The sequence below is a fragment of the Sinohyriopsis cumingii genome, unplaced genomic scaffold (genome assembly GCF_028554795.1).
Source record: "Sinohyriopsis cumingii isolate HCF-2022 unplaced genomic scaffold, ASM2855479v2 utg001182l, whole genome shotgun sequence".
Classification (NCBI taxonomy): Eukaryota; Metazoa; Mollusca; class Bivalvia; order Unionida; family Unionidae; genus Sinohyriopsis; species Sinohyriopsis cumingii.
In genome coordinates, this window is record NW_028315970.1 from 369,339 (window position 1) to 382,080 (window position 12,742).

The 12,742-nt window shown below is 34.5% G+C and overlaps 1 protein-coding gene across 1 annotated transcript in view; it reads left to right on the forward strand.

Moving 5' to 3' along the window:
* The window catches only part of LOC149772735 (glutamate receptor 3-like), a 109,952-nt gene extending 98,740 nt beyond the window's left edge, over positions 1-11,212 (forward strand). Inside the window, exons 14-17 of the mRNA XM_089947405.1 lie at positions 1,349-1,457; positions 5,146-5,283; positions 9,245-9,346; positions 10,947-11,212. Coding sequence (XP_089803531.1) covers positions 1,349-1,457; positions 5,146-5,283; positions 9,245-9,346; positions 10,947-11,003 — 406 coding nt within the window. The 3' untranslated portion in view covers positions 11,004-11,212. The remainder of the gene's footprint in view (positions 1-1,348; positions 1,458-5,145; positions 5,284-9,244; positions 9,347-10,946) is intronic.
* Positions 11,213-12,742: the final 1,530 nt, after the last annotated feature.

The window sequence follows — 12,742 nt, forward strand, 5'->3', positions numbered from 1 at the left end:
CCGATGTTTGCTGTTTTGGGTTGCAATTAAAAGCTAGTTGTGTATGTGGTGTATTCGATTGTAAAGAAAATGTGGGGTTTGGATTGTATATGTGATTTACTGGATTTTAATAAAAACTATGATTGTTGGATTTGAATATGTAGTGAACTGGCTTGCAATCAACTTATGTGCTTAATGATGTGGTGTGCTGCATTATGGTATATAAAAAATAGCTACTGGATTGTATACAGGGTAATTGGATTGTATTCAAAATGTAAGTGATTGATGTTACTAAACGTTCTTGCATGTTAGATAATATCTATACATGCTATCATCATGTTTCCCGTACGACGCCATAAGACATAGAAGCAAACCTTAGGAATCACAGATTGAGCATTTTCCCCAAGAAACACTTCTGACTCTATAATACTAGACCCTATGTTAAATGTATGGACACCTTTGACGTAACAATTCTAGCATGATTCCCCATGTTCTTTACACATGTCAATTCACCCAAACGTGATTGATACAACTACTGATGTGTCGCCCAATGCATTAAACCCGGGATCAAACATATTACGTTTTCATAGCACAATGATTTGAACTTTGGACCAAACAAATGATGGTGTTGTCTCCAAATGCCTTAAATTAGGGACAAAATAACTGATGATGTTCACTTCGCGCAATATTTCCAACTCATAACAAAATGGACGCTGTTCTCAATGCACAGTACGTTAAACATTAGAATAAAGATTATGTTCTAATCCTATAATGCGTTAATTTCCGGACAAAATAATTTGTGATTCCATCGCATAATGCGATAAGCTCAGCACAAAATAGACAATGCCTTAACTTGGTGGACAGATGATGGTCTTATTGCACACACCATTATACTCGAGACAAAAGAGATGATGTTCTCATCGCACAATGGCATAGAGTGTTAGAAAACCTTAGCAATAAATCTTACGTAGAGGTTGTAACATTCATTGTAAGAAATGTATAGGTACTTAATGAATATCTTGTTTCGAAAATATGGCTTTAATCATCAGCTTAAATGCGTATATTGATTATAGATATTGATAATTTATTAGTCTGTTTAGTTACGAATGTCGAATGATAATATTGTCTTTAGTGTTCGTTTGTTTTTCCATTCAGGGCAATATCTTTTATTCAACCACTGTAAACATTGTTCTAGTTTAAATTTGAAGTCAACATCACTGCTTTTAAATACGATCCAACGAAACTAGTCTGTAACCAATACATGACTAGGAGGGACAAAATTTGAAAAAAACGTTTTCATGTCTTGGACGTATTTATCAGCTTCAGCCACGTAACTACCCTTTTCAGCATGCATGTCTTATATTTGCAGGCAGCCGCTCAACATAGCAATTCTCGAACTGCGGGAGTACGGAGATCTATTAAAGTTGGAACAGAAATGGTGGATTAGTAAGGGACAGTGTCCCTCTGGGGATTCCGGGGTACGTGGATAGGACAATATTCATATAATAGTGTTTTACACTCACAGTCCAAATCTCTCTTTCTCTCTCACACCTTTTTGCTTTTCACATATGTATCCATTCACCCACATATAATACATACATACATACATACATACATACATACATACATACATACATACATAAACACACATACCGATTGCGTTGAGCGGTTTATTTTCTTTTTGATTGTGATTATCGATCTCTAGAGGATGATCGATTAAAGTGATGTAGGCCATATCGATCAAACACGTAAAATAAGAAATTAATGAACCGACTAAATTTATATATGAGAAGAGATGCAGAATAGAATAGGACAAGCCCATCTTTATAGAATAACAGACATTTAATGAACTTAGATAAACAAATAAATTGTACAAGACAAGTTGTAGATTGCACTTCTACCAGAACATAAACTAACACAAAGTTCTAAAATGCAATTAGCAAATCCTTGTACATAAATACAACACATTTCAACAAGAAGATGTTTGAACTTTCATTGTTGGGCATGTCTTCTTAACCTAATACTGTTTTGTTGGTCACCCTCCAGAAACAAGAAAAGTTTGTTGGTCGTGGTAAACTTGGATACGAACGCTCTTGTTCTCCCTGGCCCGTTCATGCGTCGCTGTATTTGTAGCCTTTCTCAGATGTCTAGTCTCTTCAGTTCAGACGCGGAAGATAATATCCTTTCGCTTCCAGATTCGCTGTGTTCACCTTTAGCGGAACTGTCTCCTTACACCGTATGTTATATGTCTCTCAACGACTCGCAACTACGCATGCATTCGACAATATGTAGGAGGATCTCACCCACACAACGAAGTAAATACATTTCGCCTCGCACTAAAATTCGACTATTAAGCGGTATAATTAATTTATGAAGCACGATACATGGCCTGCGCAACTCACAGCAAACACATAACCTAACCAATCAGAACTCAGGCTTATCTAACCGCCATTATTAACAAGTGCCCCGCCATGGTTGCAGATACCTATAGTACTGCTTCCTTAATATTAAACCAATCTCTGAAAAGTTTCAGCTTATGACAAATAGTTCATCATGTACAGATGATGTTGTTGTAACATTTCCACCATTACTATTTCGATAAAGAAAGCCAGTAACAATAATACTCAATTAGGTCTCAACAGATGCAATGAATAAAAAACATATCACGGATTGAATCCAGATAAAATCAAAGACATCAACTTAAATTTGCATCTGTCGCAATGATATCTACAAAATTGACAGTTACATACATACATACATACATACATACATACATACATACATGCATGCATGCATACATACAGATATACATACATATATGCATGCACACATAAATACATACATACATACATACATACGTACTTACGTGCGTGTGTGCGTGCATGGATGCATACATACATACATACATACATACATGCATACATGAATACATACATACATACATACATACATGCATACATCCATGCATACATACATACATACATACGTACTTACGTGCGTGCTTGCGTGGATACATGCATGCATGCATACATGCATGCATGCATGGATGCATACATACATACATACATACATACATTAATACAATACATACATACATACATACATACCTACATGCATACATCCATGCATACATACATACATACGTATGTATGTACATACATACATTCATGCATATGTACATCCATCCATCCATCCATCCATCCTTCCATCCATCTATCCATGGATGCATACATTCATACATTAATACAATACATACATACATACATATATACATATATACATACATACATACATACCATACCATACATACATACATACATACATGCATACATCCATGCATACATACATACATACATACATACATACATACATACATACATACATACGTATGTACGTACATACATACATTCATGCATATGTACATCCATCCATCCATCCATCCTTCCATCTATCTATCCATGGATGCATACATACATACATTAATACATACATACATACATTATTACTTCATTAACTTTATGGGAGCTGCTGTAGCTCATCCGAAAGATCGCCTGAATTACAATACAAACGTTGCTGGTTCAATACCCACGCAGGCCAGTCGGGGTTGGCTATTTCGATGCAACCTTTATAAGGCACTTTACTCACATCTCTTCCATGGCACATTCAGTGCTTAAACTGTACTTAATATGTGTATATTTAGCATAGCTTTATTACTTTAAGTAAAACTTGTTAAAGCCAACAACAGCAATAACGTATATAACGCTAATTTTGTAATAGTATAGTCCTTCACTTTATTTAGAACAATTTACATTCAACAAAAATTGAAAGTGTATGCAGCGTGGAAATTTTACAAACGGAAATAGATGTCAAAAGTGGCTTTTAAAGGTGACACTGCATGCAAACAGCTAACAACATCAACAGTAAATGTAACAATTTAGTCCTTTTACTGACAATGCCGTTTTTAGTGTATCATACTGTGACAAATTTACCAGTGAGCAAACGAGGCAGTAATTATCACAATCGTCGATGTCACTTTGAATTGTTTAGAAGCGTTTGTCAGAAACAACCGCTGCAAAATGTTTTAAGTAACTGAATGAATAATATATGCTAATGCATGCATAATTATGCTGAATCTGCTACTCTGCAGAACAATACCAATTTACAATTTAATGTTTTACTTCCTATATTAGAATGCTCTATTTCATGTGTCGGTTATTAATTTTAAAATATAAGATATTGGCCCGTTTGTGTAGATACCAATGAGTAGTAAATGCTTAAAAGCCGGTACCTTCCAACTTCTTCTTATCTATGCACTATCATTAATCGTTCTGAGAAAACAACAACAAAAACAAAAAACACCAAACTCTCAGCACTGGAGGTTATGGCAATCTATATCTAACGAAGAGTAAATATTAACTCTCTCGATGTAATGTCCCGACTGCTTATTCAGCAAAACGAAACAATGTACATTGTGACCAGACTGACCAGTTTTTGCCTTGGTGATGTATAATATTTCATTTTAAAAACGATCTGTAGATTATGAAGATATTATTTATTTGAAAACGCCTATTACCTAAATACTTACCCATCCATCGGTCATCGTGTATAATGAGTTATTATCACTTTTTGTTAAAAAGCAGACGAAGAGTGTATTAACATTCAAGTGTCAGAATCAGACATCTGGAGTCTCACCAATCGTACGCTGATGAGATTCAAATAAACAAAACCTAGCCACCATCCAAGGATTAGTGAAGTGCATTTTCGATTTGAGTTCATGGATGACATATAACAAGCTTTGGCGTACCAGGAATCAACTACACGGATCGAATTGCCCAGTGTTTTTAGACACAACGACACCCTGAACTCATTCATGACTGCTTTTAAAACTTGTCTAAATCATCTACAATGGCAGAAGTTTAGACTTAATACTGCTTACTCCCTTAATCATTGTCAGCATGTTTATCTTTATAATCTCGTGGCATTTGTTTTTGTAATCTGGTAATTGTATGTGTTTGTATATGTTTTCTAATATTGTATAGAGCTTAGAGCTTCAAAAAATTTAGGCACTGTACTAAGTCCACATTATTATCATTATTATTATTATTATTATTATTATTATTATTATTCAAACTCACGAAAGCAATACATTTTTGATGTCTTCTACAGGAGAAGGGAAAACGTGCCTTACATTTGAGCAACGTGTCTGGTATATTTCATATTTTAATTGGCGGACTCGCACTAGCTTTGGTCGCATCACTGTCACGTGTGCTGTTTCACAAAAAGATTAAAAACACATTGAAACAGGTAGGTCCATTTATTCCCGTTCTCGTGACAGTTTATCTACGTGCCGATTTCAGTATATGCACTCATATTTTACGATTACTAAATTTCTGACATTGGTCTTCTCTTACGTAATACTGTTTTAGAATTATTTCGTCTGATATCTTGCTCCTTTTTGTGATTTCATATGGTGAACGTGAAGTGTCTTCATCGTGCTTTTTTGTCAGAAAGTATTTGCAAACGTATAACAACTCAGTTTTCATCGGCATCAATATGAAAGCCTTACTCATTATATCTGCCATCTTGACTGGACAACCAATTAAGTTTTTCCCGAGTTTCTATGTTCACATATTTAATGCGCTAACTCAATTTTGAAATTTTTCTTTGACATATTCCTGAATAAAATTTTCCAGAATTTTTCAAGGCATAGTTGAGATTTGTTTGGCTCTTCCTCTGAGTAATGTACACAAAAGCACCATGTGTATTACTAAACGTGTTATTTGTATTACATTTAGAAAACAAGAGCAATGTGTGACTGGATACCGCATGATATTATTCTGGTATGATGCGCATGAGATTCTGGACCTTGCCCTAGACATTGCACAAATTAACTCATAGAAAAATGACGGTCATTATTTTTTTAACTGTGTAATCCCTATTAATATTTGTTTCTTCCCTATTGAAATTCACTTGTATAAGATGCATTCACAGTCCTTTGAAAATCGATTACAGTAGTGAGAAAATGTTAAAATATCTTCAATAAATAGAGGAAATAGAAATATGGCCACGTTTGGTGGGGATAAAATACAAATATTCGTCAGTTATTTCGAATACAGTAAAAAAAAATGTTTCTTATAAAACATGACTTGCCAGCAAATATACATGTTCATCATCCATCCGCGATGGTGATATAACTTTAAGGACGGCAGTTCCAAAGTAATCCAGAATAAATCATTGCGAATCCAACTTCCAGAAATAAGCGTGGCACAACTGTCAATGTCAATGTTGCGTGCAAAATACCTGAAGATGTTCCCTGAGCTATATGTTCTACATGTTTTTAAAAGAATAATGAACAGTGCATTCTTTCTTTACATATAAACATCTATTGCTGAACATAAATTACATCAATTTTATAAACTCTGTTTTAATGTAACTATCTGACTTTCTACGTCTCTAGCAGAGGGAGGCAATGTACCAGTAGTGGGGGGGGGGCAATGTTAAACTTTCAGAGTAACCTGATGTTTATGCAAGTATTGATAACAAAGAACACAATTTTAAAAATGAAGTTTAATATTTAAAAAATATCCTATGTTATATTTATGATTCAACTCAGTTTAGTCCTACAATTGTACGAGTTGACCGTTTTATGTGTGTTTATAGTATATGTAGTCAATGTACAGCAAACAAGCCAAATTTAATGTTCTTCTTGTTCTAAAATTAATGCACTGGTAGATTTAAAGAGCGGAACGTATTTTCTAAATAAAAATTGTGGAAGTTAGCGTTTTCAGGACAAATAAACCATCTTTTTCAAAATCCAACTGCAAAGAAAAGGAAAATTGAAGATCCACCGTTGTAAGGTCTTGTAAAGTCTCTCCTCTTAATTAAGTGCAGGAAAATAATCACGTGTATTATGCTTTATTTGTAATGTACATTTCAGTTGGTAAGGGATGATACTCTGAGAAGAAATGGATGACGTTTATGGTAACGGTGATGTCCCTTTCCCTTCTTTTACATATTCTGTAACATTCAACAGTAAATATGTAACACAAAAAATCCATACTATTTTGCCCACAGACTTTGATGCGGTGTACATCAATATAAAGTATGTATGCACTAAAAAAGAAATGTCGCTGACAGATATGAGTAATCCATTTATTGTGAAAATGTGGGTTTTATATAAGACATGGATAAATCTAGCATAAGCTGTTTTTCGGTACATACTATTTGTAAATAAAATACATTGGATTAGTCCTGAACAGCCTTAAAATTAGTTCCTAAAAATGTATGAATGATTGTACTGGAAATTAGCAGCATTTATCATCAAGACAATCAATATGCATTTTGGTGACGGTAATAATGATAAATTGTGTGTCATAAACATTATGAAGTTCCCTAAAATTCACTGTCTGAAATGTTATTTTTTTATTATCCGCTCATATGTCTTGATATACATGCTGTACATCTGTCTGTCTAGCACAGTTAATCATCTAGACCACTTCTGAGAGTTTAGTTTTCTATACGTGACTAATTAATTAGTCTTAATTTTACAAATGTAATTGGGGCCCCGAGTGGCCGAGTGGTCTAAAGCGCTCTCCTTTACGGATCATTGCCATCTCACCTCTGTCTGCGTGGGTTCGAGTCTCGGATTCAGCCAATGTGGGTTATGTGAGAAAGCTTGCCAGTAGCTTCTCGTGGGTCGGTGGTTCTTTCCGGGGTTTTCCCAGATTCTTCCTCCACCATTAATACTGGCCGCCATGTATAAATCGCGTGCTGAAAAATGGCGTTAAACCCTACAACAACAACAAATGTAATTACTTTTTTTGTATCCTTGTAATGTGTTCATAGCCAAAAAAGGAAATGTAAGGGAGTGGACTAATATTCGACAATGATTTTTCTTTCGAGAAAGAATATATGTTGAAACACATCTCCCCACAAAAATATGGTCTGATAAATGTAATGCTAGAGGAAAATAAAAGGGGCCTGGATTGTGAGGATGTGACCAGTAGTTTGCTAGTATGTAAATAATACATGAAACCGTAGTATATGGTTCAGAAAGATTAACATTACAAGGTGCTACAAATACTGTTGTCAATCCTTCGCCGTGTGTCGTGCACTTTAAGGCACAACGTGTAAATACTTTAGACGACCATTCTCAATTTATGTATATACCGATTGGTCCTGATAATACTGATTAAACACGTGACTAAAACTAGCCATTGCGTTGTATTTGTATCTCAGTGCTTCAGGATGAGAGAGCCCCATTCAAAATTTGGAAACGATTACAAATGCTATCTTATCATCACGTATGCATGTGCTAGAAATACATATTGAGACCTCAGTAATAATGGACGTTGTGTCCAGTGTAACGCTTTAGATATTTGGCAAATAGATGTTCAGTTGTAAATGACAGGAGTCTCTGATATTAATGTATATGAAAGTATTGTCAGATCGAACGGGGACAGTGGTGGCACACCGACTTCACATCTGTATGCTCATAGGTTAGAGAGTGAAGTGATGACCCATTCACGATCTGTTAATTTCTGTTGTTACTATAGATTCTTTCCACTAAAATGACCACACTATTCCAACACCAGGTTAATTGCCCGTCCTAAGAACGGAGTCATAAAAGAAAGTTTGAACCTAAAAGAAGAAGTTATAAGAAACTTTAAAATAAATTAGAATGAGCGAGTTTAAAATAAAGGATGAACATAAAAGGTACGAGAAATGGATAAAACTTATTTGGCTTCACGGAGGGAAAACGCAGACAACAAACGTGGGTGTTTATATACAACATGGCTGTCATTGTTCAAGGTATAATGTGAATGATAACTTTAAGTGAAAAAAGTACAGACGAAGCATCAAGCTGAAAAATGAATACTAATACAAGACCTAATATTATTCTATGCCTAAGAAGTAAAGAAAACGAGAATGGATGATACGTAATATAGCATTCCCCGTTAAAAAGAAAGCATTTATCATTTATATCTTTTATCAACTAATATTATTTGTACCTGCACATGTTTTCCAGTCAAATGTCGCATTATGGCAATTGTCGGACAAACTGATACAATCAATAATTCACTTTTATAAAATAAAATAATATTCAAGTGTGTGACGCCTTGTACAAGTGATTGTCAAATAAACCGATGCCGGGTAAACAAGACTAAACTGTACTCCATGGTACATAGTGAACAAGAGGAAACACTGAAGAAAGGATGGAGCATAATATATGAACATGTATTAATGTGTAATGTGTATATTTCAGGGAACATATAGAGTGAGCAGCAGGGAAGATACTACAGACACTGCACCCTCACCAGGAACAGTTAGAATCTTGGAACCAGATGAACAAGAGGAAAATGAAAGAGTATGAATTGAAATTCTTTAAATAAGGAAACTGCATATGAGGGTGACAGATATATTTACCTGAGGACACACGTATTTAGGAAACCCAACGACTGCACGTATTACGTTGTTGCTCTGTGAATTAAATGGCTCAGCGGGGCTTGAGCAGTAAAAACCACACAAACGACGCGTAGACTTGAACCCAAAGTAGTTGAGTCTGAATATATTTCTTCTAGAAGAAGCCATTATCTGGACTGGGCTATCGACACTTATGCCGTACAGAGGGATACAGTTATGTAATTCAAGTGTAACCGCATTTTGTGCGGAGGCTATATTATATTTATAATTGATATTTCTTAGATAAAGGGGATATGTTTGTTCTTCCAAACAACATGTGTTTATTTATCTTTTTTCTGATGTTTTCTTTCACCATAGAGAGACAGTAGTTTTGTTAAAGCTTCCGATGAGTTTGGTATTTTCTGATATGTTTTAGACTGCATATATAAGACATGTTATCTAGTAAGAAGACGTGGAAATGATTTCTAAAATATTTCTATGTAACGATATTTTGCATTCGCCTCTTTTTTATAACCGGTTGCCAAACACGTAATTTGAGGTCGACCAGAGTTGAATGATTATTTCAGTATTCGGTGGAATATTATTAATAGACTTGAGAAGTGATTATCGCAGTGCATAAATCGTGAGTGTGAACTATGCCAGAATTATCGTGTTCATATGATCCATGTACATTACATGGAAGACGCTATTGGCCTGCTTGATGATTTGACGCAATGAAAAGGTAGAACGGACAGGTCATGTAGATTGATATACAGGCTGATTATAAATCCCAAATAGTAATCAAACGAGAATTTCTACACGATTATTAATATATTTTGTATCATTGTTGAATTATATTATATTATATTATATTATATTATATTATATTATATTATATTATATTATATTATATTAGGCCTATATTATATTTTATTATATTATATTATATTATATTATATTATATTATATTATATATGTTGCTAGTTTACTGTTTTGTTTAACCACAAACATTTTACTTCGGAACATTCGATAGAACCAGCTGATGCCTCAAATGTACTTTCCGTACTCGATCAGTAGTCATTGGGGCTGACAGTGAAAATGCCTACCGCGTGGACGCGGCATGGAGTCCTGATAAAAGGGGGAGGATCTAACACATACTTTGCACGAAATGCATACATGTTAAAAAAGAATTTTCATTTTGGTTCTTTCTTTTAAAACGTCAGCATTTATTTCTTCGCATAATATTTAAATGTTCATAATTTGTTTGTAAATCATGCTTGCAGTACCAATATTTGCAATGCGTCTTTAATATTAACTTGGTTGCAATGGAAATAAATATAAACGTATGTATCACATTTATGTAGATACACCATAACGTCAATATTTTGTTTGTACAGGTTTTGTGAGAAATACTAGCTGTGCAACTGTAGTTATATGAAAATAAATTTTGCCTAAATATATTGCATCTCCCAGAGTCATGGTCTGAATCCCATGAACGACGTAATATCGATTCCCTTTGTACTGCCTGAGCACTTGAGCACTCCTGTCTTTATTTCTACTTTCAGGAATCAGAGATGATATACTTTGACGAATCACCCAGGACACAACATTCCACGTTTTAGATGTTTATCCTTGCCATCTGGAAGATGAACTCTCTTTATTTGTTGCTTTATATCAATGATGTTTTAAATAAAATGTTTGATATGTCGTAATTGTATTAATTTTCTGAAGACATATTCTTCGTGATACATTAATAGACAGAAATGGTACCGGTACTTATAGAACATAAATTCATTAATATTAGAAACGAATTAAGTCAATTTTATTTCCAGGAGGTATAATCGAAGAATGCCTACTGAAAATGCAGATAACAATTAGCACGAAGCTTGAATTATAAAAAAAAATATTTTTTTGTTACGAGTGCCCAATAGGAATTGGTTTACAAACACGAGTTAATTTCAAATAAATTCTTGAAAGACTGTACGAATCAGTAACTTTATCGATGATTATGTTGAGCGATCGCATAATACTAGAATTCATACCCGATGATTTATTTGTTCCCATCCTCCAGGCCCTTAGAGGAGCAGAGGGATATCACAGTTACATGTTTTATGTCTTTTATCAGTACAGACCGATCAGCCTCACAATAACTTTGCCAAAGTAGTCTCGGTTACTTGTATAAAGTTGTCACTGGGGCAAGTTCCATTGTCTAACTTAATAATTCAACTGTCACTTTCTGTATTCATTGGTCTTTGGTTATTATTTATATAAATATCACGATAGTAACTGAGCAATTAAGTTTGTGCTGCATCCTATTGTAATCTTGAAGAGGATCGTTTGCATCTTTTCTGATTTTCCCTGGAGATTCGCTAAACAGTGAACACTTTGATTTGCATTTAATAAAAAGCGGTAATGAAGCCTAAACATAAGAAAACTTTTTGTATTAGTCCAGCTCTTGTCTTTTTGTGTGTGTGTGTCTATATGATGAAAAGTACCGGTAATGTTTTCGTTTTCACCCGGTTTTGAAAAGGTTACTTGCACTAAAAAGTCCAATGATTTAAGTCAGATGTAGCTATTTTCGGACATGCTCCGTCCAAATTAGTGCCTAACATAAGTTAAATAGTCTTGGTCATCTTAATCTTTAGCTAATTCACTAAATTTAATCAACAATGTGGTAAACGAAGGAAACTTGTATGTAACATACATAGTGGAGTGATACCTGTTGAAACCATTTTCAACAGTTTATAATATTAAAAAGTCCCTTAAGATCTGATTCATTTTGCAGGCGTTGGTAAGTCCTGAAGTTTCTAAAGAAAAATCCTTACCCTGTTACTCAAAAGTACTCAGTTTTCGAAACACACAAAAAAACCCAACAAATAAATGGAAGAAAATACACGAAGATTTCTTTTTCCAAGTGCCTTAGGCATCGTAAAAATTTCGATCCAAATTCTGCATATATGGTTTGACCTTTTGATCTTTATACTTTCTCTCTATAATTCCAAAGAGGTCAACTCGGAAACCATAGTCTAATTGATTAAGCGATGTACACATCATAGAATTTTCCATATTAACTAAGACATGTGATCTTAAGATCTTTAAACCTGAGCAAGGGCCAAAATCAAACCTGAACCCGATATCCACATGCTATTAACAAGCCCTGGGGAACCTACCTACGGGATGGAAATGGGCTCCAAGAATCTAAAAAGAATGTTATAAGTATGGACTGACTAGTCGAGTAACACTCAGTTGGCGTAAGAAAACAAATATACCCACTTTTCCCCATATAGAGGTACAATAAGTTCCCTAGAGCTGGCGTACTGATCATCGAAATTTATATTCTATAAAGCTATAATGTGGCACT